Raw genomic sequence first — 19,187 nt, forward strand, 5'->3', positions numbered from 1 at the left:
ATTTGTATAAATAAAAAGATTTTTTAGTACTTAATAACAAGACCGGTCTCGCTCAAGGAAACACGAGTTATGTACTTCCCAGTCATTGTCGATGTATTAGCGCGATATATCGTCGCAATGGTGCATAATTATGTAGTGTTTATTAGTGTGTTTATCGTGACCATGTCGCGCTTATGAAAAAAATGGCTGTCAACGGAGAGGTAGAGAAGAAATGAGAAGCCAGGGTTCAGCTTGACACAAATTTATTTAAAGGTCAACGTGGGTTAGGCCTACACTACACGATCAGTCAGTTTTCAGTTGGCACGGATAGGGACTCCCCTGAGTCGAAGAGTATCGGCGTGGAATCCCGATAACGCGACCGGCGTGGAAGTCCTCTTCTCCAGTGCCCAGGTAGGTAGGCAGGCAGGTCACGTGGCCGTTGCGTGCGCGTGGCGTGTAGCTCGGCTGCGCGGCGTGGTCAGCAACACGAAGGTAGGGGGTTGCCGAACCAGCACGTAGAGGGCGAGCCGTAGAAGTAGGTAGAAGTTCGGTGCAGTCGGTAAACCGTACCGTGGACCCTGGAATAGATAGAAATCCAACGCATCAGTACACCGTTATCGTCTAGGTTCCACATACCGTCATCAAGACCTACAGCAGAGTACCTAATCTAACTTGATTGAGGCGGCAGTGGAAACCAGAACGGAATACCTAACATAAATTAAATAAAAAATAGAAATAATTAGGAAAGGCCGAAAGCGGTACACTAGCTGCAGCATAATTTTGATAAAACTACGTTAATGCATTTAGGCAAGCTAGCGTAATTAAAATAAAAGAATAATAAAAGCTGATGATGATGGAATGTCTAAATGATAATGCGTAATCATGGAATTAATAATACAACAGGAATGCGCACTGCACCAAAAAAACGAGCCGACAGAGATAGTCAGCACGGAGCCCTCCATCTCTTTCTATTTTTGGTGACCATAATTTTAGGTAATTCATGAGACATCACTTCTAATCTATCATGTCGAGAATAGGTGTCGATGGTCTCAAAGTCACCTATTATTCGAATAATTCGATTGCAATGTAGGTACGAATGTATTTTGGTGATATGACAATTAAGTAAACAAATGGGGTGAAGGTAAAATTTGTATAGATTGTCAAAACAGGTTAACATTAAACGCAACTATGTACCTAAAACGTGTTTACTCTGTGGGTGTTCCGTTTACATAGTCTAGTAAAGTGTAGTTGATGAAAATAATAAGATTTCAAAAAAATATCTCAACCTAAGTGCTTCCGCCGGTTTTAAGCTTGATAAATTATCTTATAATACTCATATCTATCACCAAAAAATCAACAGCTCATAACACTTTACCAGCCTTATAAGATAACAGTCACAATAATACCTAATGATACTTAGGTATAAAATAAAACAAAAAGTTGAATGAAACAGGTCCTAATTAATGGAAAGTGGTGATTCAAAAGTACGAATGAATGGTCACCCTAACCATAACGTCTTTCACAACAGTATAAACGTCATCCGTCATCTTGACAACTTCGGTCTTGTCGTAAAGTATTTAGAAAAACTACCAATATTTTTTATGAAATTATTATTCATACAAAAACCAAATATTTCATTAAAATTACATGTTTATAATGATTTATAATAAATTTGTTTTTGAAAATGATATGATATACAGTAGTCTATGAGTTAATTTAATATTTTTTTTGCATAGCTCTCTTCGTACAAAATCTACTAAAGTTTACACAACTAAATCCTGGCAATTGTTAGAAAGAGAGGAAGGGCTCTGTGGTAACCCTCTCTATCGGCTCGCGGCCTCTTTCACTTCAAATATAAGTCTTAAGGTGAATACGTTAGGTCTATTTTTGTTTGCATCATTTTGGTGAGTGCGCATTCCTGTTGTATTATTACTTCCATGTGCGTAATTGCATGTCCGCCATCTTGGCTGCTATAAGTGCGCAGTTAGTAAGTAGTTACGTTAGCTATTTGCTAACTCGTAAGCGGCGTAAGCAGCGAGTAAAATAAAATGGAAGCTAAGTTACACAAATACAAATTAACACTTTAAAATACGATTAATACAAGTTTAAATTACAAATAGGTTCCTAAAATGAGCTAAGCAAGTCTGATCACACTTACCCGATATTGGGGAAGACACACACACGATACCACTGGTAATGTCTAGGTCATTCGACACTTTAGAGCGGGCTAGGCACCTAGAGGACTGCCGTGAGGTAGGGTCACGCGCAGTCGATGCCGTAGCCCGTGGACGAATGATCGAGAGCCAGTGGTCACCGAGTGGGGCTGCCGCGATAGTGGGGACAAGAACAAAAGACCGCTTCGCTGTCTAGGGATGGGAACGCGTCGATAATTTGAAGAATTATCGACGCGAAGATTAAGTTATCGAGAAAGTCGATACTTTTAAAAAGGGAATTTACAATTAAATTATGACGTTATTTACTAATATGTAAGTTATTTATTTGGAAGAAATAAATAACGTTACATTACCCCCCTTTCTGCCCAAGGATTTTGACCTCCTAAAAGTCAAAATCCGCAGCTTAATACTTCTTTGTAACTAAAGAAACTACATACACATTCATACTACTCTTGCAAAAATCTTTCATACTTTCAATCATAATAGGCCTTATCATAGATTTAGAGAATAATAAGGCCACCTTTCATTCAAAGAAGCAGCAAATATAATAATTTGCTAACTCAAGCAGAATCATTATTCATGAAGAAAATATTCTAAAGTGAGGGTACAATTATAAAAGAAAGTTAACGATTTTAAGTCAATAAATTTAAAACAAGGGATATAGGGTAGATGTCAATTATTTTAAATAGTTAATAAAAAAAATATTCTATCCGAAAGTCTAAACCTAAAGCGAACAGCGTCATTTTTAACACTACTATGTGATCAGATCTACTTAACTCATTGATTCCGTTCCGTTACAAAATCAATTAAAGTAGACAGTTTTTTCTCAAGCACACAGTAAATTACATGAGCAAAGCATAAAAGATGCAGCTGAAAAGAAAATGCAACTATTGTACTGTGTTAAACAACAATAAAATTTAAAGGAAACAATCAAATAAATATTTTTAAAAGTAAAATATTACCGATATCAAAAGTTTAGAATAAACTACAGCACTAGATTAAAAAACACAGTACCACAGTTACGAGGTGTAGCGGGAATAAAATAAATTGTCGAAAAGAAGTCTTTACAAGTTGCACGCACACAAAACAAGCTACGTTACCAACCAAGAAATGACTGACCGTTAGAACCACGTGGAGGGCGCCAGTGTCGCGCTTATGAAAAAAATGGCTGTCAACGGAGAGGTAGAGAAGAAATGAGAAGCCAGGGTTCAGCTTGACACAAATTTATTTAAAGGTCAACGTGGGTTAGGCCTACACTACACGATCAGTCAGTTTTCAGTTGGCACGGATAGGGACTCCCCTGAGTCGAAGAGTATCGGCGTGGAATCCCGATAACGCGACCGGCGTGGAAGTCCTCTTCTCCAGTGCCCAGGTAGGTAGGCAGGCAGGTCACGTGGCCGTTGCGTGCGCGTGGCGTGTAGCTCGGCTGCGCGGCGTGGTCAGCAACACGAAGGTAGGGGGTTGCCGAACCAGCACGTAGAGGGCGAGCCGTAGAAGTAGGTAGAAGTTCGGTGCAGTCGGTAAACCGTACCGTGGACCCTGGAATAGATAGAAATCCAACGCATCAGTACACCGTTATCGTCTAGGTTCCACATACCGTCATCAAGACCTACAGCAGAGTACCTAATCTAACTTGATTGAGGCGGCAGTGGAAACCAGAACGGAATACCTAACATAAATTAAATAAAAAATAGAAATAATTAGGAAAGGCCGAAAGCGGTACACTAGCTGCAGCATAATTTTGATAAAACTACGTTAATGCATTTAGGCAAGCTAGCGTAATTAAAATAAAAGAATAATAAAAGCTGATGATGATGGAATGTCTAAATGATAATGCGTAATTGCATGTCCGCCATCTTGGCTGCTATAAGTGCGCAGTTAGTAAGTAGTTACGTTAGCTATTTGCTAACTCGTAAGCGGCGTAAGCAGCGAGTAAAATAAAATGGAAGCTAAGTTACACAAATACAAATTAACACTTTAAAATACGATTAATACAAGTTTAAATTACAAATAGGTTCCTAAAATGAGCTAAGCAAGTCTGATCACACTTACCCGATATTGGGGAAGACACACACACGATACCACTGGTAATGTCTAGGTCATTCGACACTTTAGAGCGGGCTAGGCACCTAGAGGACTGCCGTGAGGTAGGGTCACGCGCAGTCGATGCCGTAGCCCGTGGACGAATGATCGAGAGCCAGTGGTCACCGAGTGGGGCTGCCGCGATAGTGGGGACAAGAACAAAAGACCGCTTCGCTGTCTAGGGATGGGAACGCGTCGATAATTTGAAGAATTATCGACGCGAAGATTAAGTTATCGAGAAAGTCGATACTTTTAAAAAGGGAATTTACAATTAAATTATGACGTTATTTACTAACGGTGGCTCAACAACATCCAATAGTCTCTCCCTTTGTACAGGCTCTACATCCTAGGGGGCTTAAATTTGTAGTTTCAGGTAAGTTGGAAAATAAATTCCTCCCTATAAAACTATAAAGATGTATCTTTGTTATCAATGTGATATAGACACTTACCTTTTTCGGCATAATTATGGTCTTTGTATTTCTGAAGTTATATCGGCTGACCAATACTCATAGGCTCTATATTTTATTTTTATAATATTATTTATATTTAATAATTAAATATCAGTTACTAGTACTTATTATAGGAACTTACTCATGGTCGTGCATAATTTAAGTACCTACCTAAATATATTTATTTTGTTTTGTATATGTATACATTCAACTCTAGTGTTTTTGGTTAGTATAAATTCCTGTCCGTACTTAATATCCCGTAATCTAATGCTCACGTCACAGGCTTGCCTAGTGTGAGAATCGCAGTGTTTCTGTTTCAAATGTTTACATGAATAGTTTATAAATGAATTTGAATTTGGATATTAATTAGGCACTAATTATTTCCACCTTATATTACAGATGACAACTACACAATGGTCAACATATACGGGTCCGTAAACCAGGAGATACCCAAGTTTCAACCAGGCCACCTGCATCTGTGCAGCATCAGGAAACCGAATAAAGACTCCAAGAGCAAAGCCTGGGTCCTGAGGGACAACACCGTGTCTCTGAAGATAGGGGACCGGGTGTACTTCTGGTTGTCTGTCTTCAAGGATGATAAGGAGATCCGGAAGATGAACGAGGAGTTTAGGGTTTACCGTTGGTACATTGCAGTATTTCACACCTAAGTATATATAATAACCATCTTTGCAACATCCTGTACGATATGAAATTTGTGAACTTACGGAATAAACCTTTACAGATTATAAATCAATATAGCGAATTAGCGATATCTTACCTAGATCATCAGCATCATCTAGATTTTTCAGATTCAAACAAGAAGAAACATTCTTCTCTCTTACAGGCGTAGGGTTTGTGCGTCATGTTATGTCACGCCATTCCCACCTATCCTCTGTCACATCCTGATTCACTCCGCTCTCTTAATTCTTCTCTCTCATATTTTTTTACACAATCGAAACACGTAGGGTAACGTAACGTACCTAGGGACATTTTCGACTACCCCAACTTTGAATGAAGCTATCGCAACGTACAACTAAGATATTAATGTGAAATTTTCTTTATTCGGTAGGATATATAATCTATTATCACTAGTATTTGTGATAAAGCTTTAGTGTGGCCAGATTTTATTAAATTAAGATAAAAGTAAAAATGCTTGTTTTGACCCAAGGTACGTTACACGTTTGTACCTTGGGACACTGTTTCCTATAGCTTTGTACTATGGAAAATTCAAACTTCTAAATAACGCCTTATATCTCTGTTCTTATTAATTTACTGCAACTCTCTTCTGTCTAGTTTCACTCTGGCACTAATAAGAACAGAGATATAAGGCGTTATTTAGATGTTTGAATTTTCCATAGTACAAAGCCATAGGAAACAGTGTCCCAAGGTACAAATTTAATCGTGTCCCAAGGTACAAAAAAGCAATATTTAACCAAAATTTAAATATCTTTATTTTTAATTAATAGGAATCTTTCAGATAATTGCCATGTCATAAAATTAAATAGCTGAAAAGTTATACGTGACATCCATGTCTTTATTTTGAGCATGCCTCAATGAGATAAAGCAACACAAAAAACTATACAAAAGCTACTTTTGACTCCAAAAAACTTCATATTGTCTTCACCACACACTCGATGCTGGTATGATCACGAGACTCACTAGTTTTGCCAAGCGAGTAAAATACTATGCCTAGGGTAGAATTTTAATGTGTTTATTTAGCCGGTTTTAAAAATACAATCAATGTCCCGAGGTACAAGCGTCCCAAGGTACGTTACGTTACCCTACCTCTTGGTATTCCTCTTTAAATAACCCTAAATGAGGAATGACTAGTGGTCGTATAAACTGTAACACGTTTCAAAATCACTAGGTTAAGCGAAAAATATTTTGTAAACTTTTGTAATGAAATAAATTAATAAATTCCCAGATATCTACAACGAGGACGGCACAAAGCACGTAAACAATCCACTACTAGAAGCTGAACCTGATACGGATGTGGATGCCTGCCTCAACCGCGAGTGTGAGGACTCGTGGACCGAGGTCCAGGGTCGAGTGGCCATATGTAAGGGAAACCTTGTATTCAATGAGGACTTCTCTAAAGCTAAGAGTGGACTGAAGAATTGGACGCCTGAGGTTTATTTTCCTGAGGGGCCGGTAAGCTGTCCTTATTAAAGATTATTTATTTTATACAGGGTGTCGAAAAAGTAGTAGGTATGGCTTTCACGAAGTTACAAATAAACCATAATGACCCCCTGATAGGATAACTATACTTACCTCTTTTGCAACAACCTGTATATTTAGTGGTATAGTTTAGTGTGAGAAAAATAGTATATTCTTCTACATAGGCCAGCTTATTCCTTGATTTTATTTTCAGGATTATCCATTCAATGTTTATACAGTCGGTGAAACCTATAACACCGTTAACGGGAAGCTTGTAATAAAACCTTTGTTACTTGACAACTACTACCATGAAGGTATGGTGTTTGAAGAATTGGATCTTACCAAAATGTAAGTGGGCTTCATTTACCTAAGGGCATTCACTATTTTGGGGGAGGCCTATGTTCAGCAGTGGACGTCCTATGGCTGAGATGATGATGATGATGATGATTCACTATTTTATAACTAGTTACATAACTTTCGGAACTAGGTGATTTTATAGAATCTACATTTTCTCTAAATTTATACAATAAAGAGTTAAATAATAATAATAATATAGTCTCAGCCATGAATTTATAGCCATAATAATATATACGCCATGAATTTTTAACTCAGTTCACCTATAAAGTAAAAGTTGTATTTTCTTTAACTTTTTAGGGTTCCGTAGCCAAAATGGCAAAAACGGAACCCTTATAGTTTCGTCATGTCCGTCTGTCCGTCTGTCCGTCTGTCCGTCTGTCACAGCCGATTTACTCGGAAACTATAAGTACTACAGTGATGAAATTTGATGGGAATATGTGTTGTATGAACCGCTACAAAAATATGACACTAAATAGTAAAAAAAAGAATTGGGGGTGGGGCCCCCCATACATGTAACTGAGGGATGAAATTTTTTTTTCGATGTACATACCCGTGTGGGGTATCAATGGAAAGGTCTTTTAAAATGATATAAAGTTTTCTAAAAAACATTTTTCTTAAAGTGAACGGTTTTTGAGATATCAGCTCTCAAAGTCGTAAAAAGTATGTCCCCCCCCCTCTATTTTTATAACTACGGGGTATAAAATTCTAAAAAAAATAGAGGTGATGCATGCTAATTAACTCTTTCAACGATTTTTGGTTTGATCAAAGTATCTCTTATAGTTTTTGAGATAGGTTGATTTAAGCTACGGAACCCTTTGTGCGCGAGCCCGACTCGCACTTGGCCGGTTTTTTGTTGTATTTTAATAAGTAATAATAATAGCCACAGGGCAAAGGCATCCCTATGAAATGCTCACCGCTCTCCTTCTAATGCCTATATGCCTAACCTTGTCACTATCGATAATGCTGAGAATACATCTTTTCCCCACTCCAGCTGCACCGGCCGACTAGACACCACGGAGTGCGAGCGACACGCGGGTGGCGCCACCATCCTGCCTCCGGTGATGACGGCCAAGGTCACCACCAGGCAGAGGTTCAGCTTCAAGTACGGCAGAGTCGAGGTGCGGGCCAAGCTGCCTAAGGGGGACTGGCTAGTGCCTGGTAATATGATTATCAGCTTTTAAACGCCCCCTGGTAGACATAGGTTTTCAAAAAGTGCGTTGACTTGCCTTTCCATCTAACCACTACTGGCTACCTGTCTACTGCTATGGTCGTCGGTTCAGCGGGATAGATGATGATGATCCCCGACAAATATACCTACTAGTGATGTAACGAATATTCGCATTCGCATTCGCGAATATTCGCACTTTTTTGGATATTCGCATTCGCATCCGCATTCGCAAAATTTGGTGCGAATGTTTTGCGAATATCAGTAGGGTACTTTTTAGAAAAAACTATTTGAAAATAATGGTTAACAAAGGTTAGCAAAGTCAAAATCCATTCGTCGATAAGTAACTTTTTTATTACAAGTCACTCTCTTAATCAAATTAACAGTCTAACTTTATCATATTTATTTACTTTGGAAAATGAAACTTTAGATATAGGTAGTTAATAGTTTCATAAGACCTAAACATAAATAGCTTCTTTAAGCAATCAAAAAGCGTATTTTCACAATATAGTGTCACAGCAAGACAGCCATAGCTTTAAATAAAGTACGTGCGCCAAAGATGGCCCTATTCCTAAAATGGCCCACTTACAAAATTTAAATCTTCTAAACGCCCGGATAAGTTGAAATTTCGCTCTAATGTTTGGTTAGTGTCATACAAAAAAAAGGCCTACGATTTACAACCTAATGTTTACAAACTTTTTAGTAGTATTTCTTTAAAATAACAAACTATTATCGTTTTTTTTTCGATACAGACTTTCGTAGGTTCAAGGGCATTCTGAAGAAACTAAGCGTTGTTTGTATTCTTTTTGTTTTTCAATAAATTTCATTAGGTCTTGTCACCGTGAAAACTTTATATGAAGGCCCACCACACGCGTTACCAAGATGGCCCGGGCCTTACAGGACTATACAATATCATAGTTTCTTTGGAACATGAAAGATAGAATTTCGGCTATATTTTTTATTATTATGTTATATTCAAACACTGAAACTAAACTTTAAGCGTAGTTACGGTCTCTTAAGTACCTACTTTCCAGTTTAAATACTTATAAAATAAACAAAAATTCATTTTTTTTTATAAACCTAATAAAGCCCACCAAAAATTAAAGCATTGTTTTTCACTCTAAATAATTGTTAGAATAATAGAAAAACATTTTTATTATTTTAATATCATTACAGACTTTTGTATTGAATGTAGATTTAGTTTTGCTAATCCACCGTACTATTAACGTCCAAAAAATCGATAGTAATTGATTAATTAACAAAGAAGCTCATATTTTTGTTTAAGTTTTACGTAAAAACATGGTTTTGGTTCTGATAGAATTTATAAATTACCTACTTGATTAATATCGGGCCATGATAAGTGCCTATGTTCCTAAGAAGGCCCACATTAGAGGTTTTCGAAAATGATTGTTTCCGTAAAGAAGCTTGATTTAATCTGATGATTTATTTGTTGATTAATATTTAAAAATAAATGGAGAATATATTAATCAAGTTTATTTTCTTACATTGTTTCAATTTTTTTATTTATTTAATTATTGCAAAAAATGGGCCTTACAAGGCGCACGTACCTTACGTTTAAATGTTTCGTGTAAGTCGCTCTCAGAAACCGCACACAGTCGAGATGTGTCGTAACAGTTACGGAGCTAAATAAAGTGTAACTACTTCAAAAAAAACTGCGACTAGTATTGGCTAGTTTCATTCGGAATGCGCCTAGAACGGAACGTACCTCGTTCAGAACAAGACTGCCACGAAACCATACAAATGACGTCAAATTTGAACACAAACTGAATATTCGCATTCGCATTCGCGAATATCGATATCAGATATTCGCATTCGCATTCGCATTCGCGAATGTCCAAAAACACACATTCGTTACATCACTAATACCTACGCAGACATAATGGCCATGGACACTTTCGGAATAGACTCGTGTATCTTTTATAACCTCCTGACCCCGAGAGGTATAAATGTATATGTCGCAGGCATCTGGTTTAATCTCATGTTTGATTGAACCACCATCCCGTTCATTGGATGGCGCTATTCAGTTGTATGACTAAAGGACAACTCGTCAAGTCGTTGATTGTAACGTTCGACTTCTTGACTGAACGTCATTCAGCGGAGTCGTTGAATGGGATATAGTACCTATAGCAACTTTGTAATGTCAGGTTAGGGTGAACATGACCAGAGTCGTGAGCACAAGTTTCGATCCTCCGTTAACGTTGCGTATCGTCAACTGTCACTGTCAAAATGTAAGGCAAAGTTAGTTCCATAAGTGACATTTGTTTTTTCCATATGTTAGGTGGAATTTCACCAAACGCTAAACGTATTTGACGACCGAATGGCGTAGTGGTTAGTGACCCTGACTACTGAGCCGAAGGTCCCGGGTTCGATTCCCGGCTGGGGCAGATATTTGTTTAAAGACAGATATTTGTACTCGGGTCTTGGGTGTTGATATTTATATTTAGTATCTATCTATCTATGTATTTGTGTAGATATATCAGCTGTCCGACACCCATAACACAGGTTCTGCCTAGCTTGGGGTCGGATGGCCGTGTGTGAGATGTCCCCACATATTTATTTATTATTATTATTTATTTATTTAGTAGCCTGTCATACGTCTGTCAGTTAGTACAAAATGTATTTAAAATTTGATTTAATTACGTTTAGCGTTTGGTAAAAGTGACCCTTCGTGTAGATTCGAAAATAGTATCGAATCCTATGCTCGCTGCACAGACAAGAGTCAACAAAAAGACTATGTTACAAAGCTCTTATCTCACAAATTAACTAAACAATAACAATAAACGTACCTTCATATTGTTGTTTATAATTATCCAGTTACGCCACAATTTTTTCTTTGAAACTATCCGCCCGCGGCGTAATAATAGGTAAATCCATGTTGTCACACTATTTTAACACAAATAACGCACTTTAAAGCTAATTTATTTGCAAAAACCAACAATATAAGTGCTTTTTGTGTCAGCTGTTAGCTGTTAGACGCCATATTTGTTTTGTTCACCACCTGACTGATTTTAAGTGAGCTAACTAGTTGGACGTTTTGTGACGCTTGTGCAAACAACGTTCGGCCTAGTCATACAACTAAGCAGCGTCATCCAATGAACGGGCTAGCGGTTCAATCAAACCGGAGATTAAACCAGATGCTTGCGACATATACACTGTTATTAAATTAAAAAAAAAAAAAAAGTTATTACTGAACTGTTTTGTCACTTTGTCAAAGAACAAATTTAATTGTTTAAGGCATTGGTACTCAACCTTTTTTATATAAGGGCCACAAACACGTTTAAGTCATGGTTTCGCGGGCCGCAAGCAAAATTTTTTTTTACTATTATAAAGCGATGTAAACTATCGAATAATTATATAAAAAAAAAACATGCATATACTACTCTGTGTAAAAAGTATCGGGATTAGAACAATAAAACAAAAAATGGCTAAGATTTTGAATTAATAGAAAGATTTTGCTAAGCCTTTTATAATTTTCAGTTATTTATTTACATTGACATACATTTTAAAAAGAAAATACCAATTGATAATGGATTTTTAACGCATTTTTCCTAAAATAAATATAATGGATCGATTAAATACGGTCTTAAAGAATTACCTAGTTATAATAAACACACACACACGCACTCACGCCTTGTACTAATGTACTCCCTTGCGGGGTAGGCAGAGGTGCATTGCTGCACCCACTTTTCGCCAGAGTGTATGTTAGTCCCAATGTAATAGGGGGCGGGCCTATTGCCATTTTACGGGCACATCCAAGACCCGAGAACAAATATCTGTATTTAAACAAATATCTGCCCCAGCCGGGAATCGAACCCGGGACCATCGGCTCAGTAGTCAGGGTCACTAACCACTATGCCATTCGGTCGTCACCTAGTTATAATCCACTCCCGTTTACAGGACTTTATAGGTAGTTGTACTGTACGCCATCACAATTTTTTTTAAACGCTGTTTCCAGAGTTGAGTTTAGTACTCGCGGCGAATTTTCCTTTTTTGTCTTCTATCGATGGTTAGTTAAAGTCATGTTGACTGTTTTTTTACTATAGTGGTTTTGTGCACTCGGAGTTATTGCTAGAAAGTCAAACGGTAGGAAAATAATATTTTTTGCGGGTTATGTAAAATTTCATAATTACCAAATTCGACGAACATGTGATGAAAAGACCACAAAGACACGAGATATCGCGCCTTTTGCACAATAATCATCATTGTAAATGAATTTTTGAGCAAACACTGAACAAATACCATCGGCCATCCAATCCACCATATTCACCAGATATGGTTGCAGCTCACGGCTCTCTCTTCTTTTTTTCCTAAACTCAAATACAAACACTTCGAGGCACTGTTTCCAATCGATAGAAGACAATAAGGAAAAATCGCCGCGAGTACTAAACACAACTCAACTAACTACTACTAAACACAACTATTATGACTTTTGACAAGTAATTCTAATATTCTACGTCGAAAAAATAAACGATTTCATTTCATTTCATGAAATTTTTTTTGTGATGATTGGATAATTCGTTGGCGTAGGTATGTGTATCGTTTCTGAAGGAGCAAACTTTGAAGGTGATAAAATAAATTTGGATGAATAACAATCATTTTTTGTTTTATGGATATAATCCCGATACTTTTTACACATAATGTATATTCTCTATTAACTCTCATGGCACGCGGGCCACTGATAAAGGCCCGGCGGGCCACATGCGGCCCGCGGGCCGCAGTTTGAGTATAGCTGGTTTAAGGGATAGGTACTTTATAAAACTTAGGAATAACAGGGATACTCCATAAAACTTTTAATATAGGTACTTTTAAACTATATATTATATTTTTTTTCAATGTCCTACTCATAGCACGCCAGGTGTCAGGAGGAATAAAGAAACCGACAAAAGCCCCTAGACTTGGAATCATTACCATTATATCATATTCTGACCATTTTCCGCTTTATTTGTTTTCCGCCTAAACATGAACCAAATACTTACCTTTTTTTACATTATTAAGATGTTTACCTATTTCCACTTTCAGAGATAAACCTGGAGCCCCGCAGCCACACCTACGGCAACGGTCGCTACGTGTCAGGCCTCATCCGAGTCGCCTTCGCTCCGGGCAACAGCCACCTCGCCAGGACCCTGCAAGCTGGGCCCGTTCTGTACAGTGAGCCCCCGTTCAGGACTGCCCTGGTGCGGGAGAAAGTCGGCTCTGAGCAGTGGTATAGAGAGTATCATAACTACACATTGCTTTGGGATAGAGGTGGGTACACAAACGTAGATGATTTTCCATTCTTTGTGTGTTATGGTATTTTTAGAAGCAAGCAGATTTTATCACCAAATAGTCCCTATTTGTGCCCAATACTGGCTTAATGAAACCTAACTTTGCGTATCATTTGATATTTACTTAGGGATCATTTCCGATCACAGTAGTCCACTGCGGAATGGTGAAGGAACCTGCTTATTCGAAGAATGTCTAAGAATAAGCTACAGTGTGATACGTAGCGAAAGGTCCCCCAGCCTGCGAGACCATCCAGACCATTAGACATCAGTCATGATAAAGTGTCGTGGAACTCTTTGAAAGAGGTCTTTATGTCCAAAAGGGAACGAATAAAGATGATGATTAATGGGAGAGGTTTATGTCCAGCATAGAACTAATAATACATGATGATGATGGCTCACACTTCTCATCGTTTACAGAGGGCATAAAAGTGTACGTAGACGGTGAGAGCTACGGCGACGTGGCCATCAACAGCACTCTAATAGAGCAGGCGAAGGCTCAGGGCGTGCCGGCTGACTACGCAGAGCGGTGGACCTCAGGGACACAACTGGCTCCTTTGGATGAACTGGTATGTATGGTAGATGGTGGTTTAAGTACTTAGTAGTTAAAATAAATCAAACATGTCTAACCACAAAGCAAAATCTGTTTTGTGTGTCTAACCAAACCGTCAGGGGTTGTACCTTTTAGAGGTTTTTGTACCTTGCGTGAACAGAAGAGAATTCATTATGTAGAGATGTAGAGGAACACACATAGTCAGTCCGGTCTGCATCATTTACCTACTTTATACATCACGGGAGTAAGAAGCGTTTCCAGCATGACCATAAATTTCAGCCATTTTGCTAACATCTGCAACATTTTTGACGAACGGTTTTCCTCTCATTACAGTTCTACATATCTATAGGACTTGGTGTCGGTGGGTCCAATGATTTCCCGGATGAGCCTGGCAAACCTTACAAGAACCACGAGATCAAGGCAATGCTCAAGTTCTGGGAGGCCAAGGATAAATGGCTGCCTACTTGGGAGGATGCGAGTTTAAAAGTTGACTATATCAAAGTTTATGCTATATGAATTATAGAATATACTACTTACATATTTATAACGAAATTACTCATTTATAATGTACTTATCTATTAGGCGTGTGGCCCAATATATCTGAATCTGACTGGCTAGGTACCCTTACAATATGGTGACACAAACAATGGTTAAGCTTCGGTATTAAAAACGTGGTTAGATATATCTTACTTAATTAGTACCTACATTAATTTAATTTGTACGTTAGTTAAGGCTCGTTTACACAGTGCGAGCTGCTGCATGGCCAGTAGACAGCTACTCGGTTTGTGCACTCGTACGCCAGTAGCTCGGCTCGTCTTTGCTGTCTACACAACACCCAGTCCCAGTTCGAGTCGAGTCGCGAGTTTGGATGAACTTGTTTTAATAAAAAAAAACGGTGATATGCTCTGGCACGGGCGAGCTACTACCGAGCGCGTCCAAACAATGCAAGCGACGGCCGAGCCGCTGTCATGAGCGAGTTGCTGCCGAGCGAGCAGGCGAGTGAAAACAAAAAATGTTGAAGTAACTCGGATGCGAGCTACTGACCAACTCGCACGAACGAGTTATTCATAAGTTACGTCCAAACAGTGCGAGTTACTGCAGTGCAGCTACTCGGAAGGCTGACTCGTACGCTAGCTCGCACTGTGTAAACTAGCCTTTAGGTTATTAGTTACAAAAAAACCTTGCGTAAAGTTTAAATTTTTATCCAGTAGTTACCTCCCTAAACACATTTTGTATCATAATCATAAGTTCTTATCTAGTTACTTAGTTGAAGTCTGAAAAAAAAAAGTTAGGAAAGATCATCTTTGCTTGCAGCAGTGCTTTTTAAAATACAATTTCACTGCAGATTGGAACCCTCTATGCCACCATGCGTAAATTAAAGGGTTTAAAATACTATTCAAGAACGCCAACATTGCTAAAGGGCCCCTCAATAAATCGTTAAGGCTAATACATTTTGGGTTCAAAACTTTGTCTGTACAAAACGCATAAAAGCACACAAATATAAAATATGGTAGCCATGTCACTATAACGCTACCTGATGTGAGCATCACGACAACAACTGCCCTAAGTCTACGTATATCTTTGGTCTTCAATTCGACAGGATTATTTAATTTTGTTTCATTTGGAGATCGGGCTAGAGAGACAGTCGACACATTTTTACTTGAACCCTTATTAAAATCAGTCTGAATTGTCAGAATACTAAGCTTCGAATCATCGTTCTTTAGTTTACTATCCACATCATCACCAGTCACTCTTTTATCTTCACTGGAATTGAGATCGTTGATACTTTTAGATTTCACATTATTCGGAACCATCAGGTTGTTTTCATCTTTTTTATTTTTGTCAACATCTGACATGGAACTACTTCTGAAGATTCTTACACCAGGTTTGTCTGGACCTTTCACATTGCCATTGAAGTTACCCCGATAGATCCTCAATCCGTCTTTAGATTCGTGTGCTTGTTTCTTGGCATTGTTAATATTCCTAAGGTTTTTTAGTGCAAGGATAAGTATTTTCACGTATAAAACGGCGACAACAGCAATTGGTATGACACTGAGAGTGGCATTTATTACGATCAGGCCGGCTGGAAACACGGATATGTAGGCACAACGGGTACCCTTCAGTTCTTGGTTGACCCATCCCGTTGCCGGCAAGAAGCCTAGTGTCAGACCTGTAATGTGAACGTAAGGAAATCGTCAGACTTTCAAACAATGGCACAACTACATAATAGTTACTATAGAATAAGTAATACTTACATATACATGACTGTACATAACAAGTAACAACACAATAGAATTGTGAGAACGTATTATCTATACCTATAGGTACATACATACACTTAGGTAGTAAGAACCTACCTATAAAAACGGTAGCGTTTTAAAAAAAAATATAGGTATCTCAAAAGTTGCTAAGGATATTCGCTTTAAAACCAGTCCAGTCACCTGTAGAGCGATCCGGAAAAAACGCAGCACATTCTATTCGATAGTCTATTCGAAAGTGCTGTCAACCTGTCAACCACAAAATGGCGGTGTATAGATTTGCGAAAGTTTGACAGCTATCATTCCATAGGTCATTGTCAGAATAATATTATGTACTCTGTGGTCATTCTTTTCGAAACTCATTCGAAAGGTAAAAAGTGTTCGAAAGTGCTGTCAAGTTGACAATAGTCGCACTCGCATAACTCGCATTCGATTCTATTCGTTAGCTCGAATTTTCGTGATACGGGTACTGTTCATTATCTATTTAAACCGATTGAAAACTTACTTACCAACAAGCCAAATAATGAGAATGCCAATTCTGACTCTGGTTGTGCTAATCCACTGCTGATAGTACAATCCATGGATGATGTAAATGTACCGGTCGATGGCGATCAGACCCACACTGAATATGGACACCATCGTTGGAGTCACGATCATCCCTGGTGATAATAACAATATGAACTTAAACATTATTGTAAATCTATACGCAATCTTTCCATAATCTAAAACTTTTAACTAATTGGGATCAGCCATCGAAGGAAACCGTCCTGGCCGGGATACATGGCATTCATACAGAGATAACACGTTTACTTAATGCATGATATACCTACAATACATAAGTGTCGTTTATGTACCTATCTAGGTATGGACTGGCCCGACAGTTTTGCAATGACCATCAGGCCGCAGGGGTGGTCTAGCTTTTTGGATCAATTCAAATAAGTACCTAAATAGACTTAGTTACTTACCAATTTGCAATACACACATGGCGTCAGAAGTGACAATGCGATGCACCGTGGTGCGGAATATCAGGGACACGCCGATGAAGGTATCGGCTAACGAGACGTTTCCTAAAAGCAAATACGTGCTTTTCGGTTGTTGACCTGAAACGACATATTTATGAAAACTCTTACACTTAGGTAGTTACGTACCTAGTTAGGTAATTTATGTATAAGTAAGTTATTATAATATTTTAACGAGTGGGCCTAGGTAAATAGTCAGGTTTAATTGTTATTAAATTCTACTGGGAACAACGCGAAATAGGTAATTTACACGCACTGTACCTAATTCGTTACTACTACCTACATATCCTACGTAGTTAGTACTTCTTGTTAGAAAATTACATTAGTAGGTACCAATATGTGCCTCGGTTAAGTAATTTACAGGTATGGTGGGGTACCTAGTACCTACAGCACAGGTAAATACAAAACTCACCTTTCCTCAAAATAAGTCCACTGGACACGACCACAGTCAGGTTGCTCAGAACAATGACGGACCCCAGAGCATATGCCAGGGACCTGTACAGCATCACATGTCCTATTTCCCTCGTCGCATTTGACGCTGGCACGGAATCGTTGGCCATTAATTCCAACATTGTCTCATCGGTTTATTTCACACTGGGCTCACTGTATTAGTTACCTAACAGATCGGATAAGATTTATTCTTTATTTGTATACAAAACACGGACACAATTACAAAAAAATAATCTAACACTGTTGCGGTCTTATCGCTAAGAGCGATTTCTTCCAGACAACCTTTAACAACAACTAACACTTTTTCTTTGAAATTGTTGGGCCATCGAGTTAACTAACTGAAGCTGATTGAAGCATAAAAGTAAATTAAGAGGCGGTTTGAACTGAACATGACAATCATCCGACATTATGAGGATAACTGACGGAGATGTGATCTGGCCATTGTTGCAGTTAAATGAGCGATCTACTTATTCAGGGTTCCACAGTAAAATAGTCTACAGTTTTTACTTAGTATTTTTTTATTTAGTTAGGTACTTATACCAAACTCCTGTGATAGGTAAGTACTTAAATTTTGGATGATCTTGAAAATACGTCGAACTTCTAGTTCTAGAGGATGCTGCCCGTCTATTTTTTTTTTTTAATATTCACCTAATAACTGGGTAGGTACTTTATTATGTCTTATCTTCTTGTATAAGTATACTTAATGCAACCTTTTTAACATCTTGCAAGGGAATCCTACTTATTTGGTATCAGCGGAAAACCCGCACTGTTTATTTTTATAAAAATCACTTGAGGAAACTGTTTAGCAAATAAGTACCTACGAGGTACCTACCCTTTGTATAAAACTAGTCCTAGTGTGATGCTATTGTTACAGCGAGTAACCTGATAACGGTAGTAACTACGAAGTTATGTAATTTAGCTCCAATTAGTTGGGTACTTACCAGTAATAACTGTAATAGCTAGGTAAGTAGGCACAATCAAATATAAGTTTTTTACTTTAAAATATCAAATTATACGCACATTGTACTATTAGCCCACTCCTTTTTAAAGTTTATTATTAGCACCTAAGCATGACAATAAAATTAATTAATTAACACAGTACATAGATTTAAAAAAAACTCCATTTAATTTAACGTGAAATTATTTAATTCAAATGAAAAACTTACATATATACGCAACAGTTACGTAGCCGTAGGTGAATAGCGATACTTATAATTAATACATTTTCAAGTAGGTACCTAGTCTAGGAAACTAGAGACTTA

The 19,187-nt window shown here is 38.0% G+C and overlaps 2 protein-coding genes across 2 annotated transcripts; one reads left to right on the top strand and one right to left on the bottom strand.

Moving 5' to 3' along the window:
- The first annotated feature begins 37 nt into the window (after positions 1 to 37).
- LOC105394612 (beta-1,3-glucan-binding protein) lies at positions 38 to 14,718 on the top strand. Its single transcript, XM_048631746.1, has 9 exons — positions 38 to 162; positions 4,530 to 4,608; positions 5,084 to 5,323; positions 6,609 to 6,835; positions 7,056 to 7,189; positions 8,190 to 8,356; positions 13,404 to 13,628; positions 14,066 to 14,214; positions 14,532 to 14,718. Exons 1-9 carry the CDS (start codon positions 70 to 72, stop codon positions 14,712 to 14,714), a joined length of 1,497 nt encoding a protein of 498 aa, XP_048487703.1. The 5' UTR covers positions 38 to 69; the 3' UTR covers positions 14,715 to 14,718.
- A 778-nt stretch (positions 14,719 to 15,496) lies between these two features.
- Positions 15,497 to 18,415, bottom strand: LOC105388957 (dopamine receptor 4). The gene is made up of 4 exons (XM_011560003.3): positions 17,888 to 18,415; positions 17,422 to 17,556; positions 16,966 to 17,115; positions 15,497 to 16,368 (listed from the first exon to the last, which is right to left on the bottom strand). Exons 1-4 carry the CDS (start codon positions 18,045 to 18,047, stop codon positions 15,497 to 15,499), a joined length of 1,317 nt encoding a protein of 438 aa, XP_011558305.3. The 5' UTR covers positions 18,048 to 18,415.
- Positions 18,416 to 19,187: the final 772 nt, after the last annotated feature.

Source organism: Plutella xylostella, chromosome 29, assembly GCF_932276165.1.
Source record: "Plutella xylostella chromosome 29, ilPluXylo3.1, whole genome shotgun sequence".
NCBI classification, from domain to species: Eukaryota; Metazoa; Arthropoda; class Insecta; order Lepidoptera; family Plutellidae; genus Plutella; species Plutella xylostella.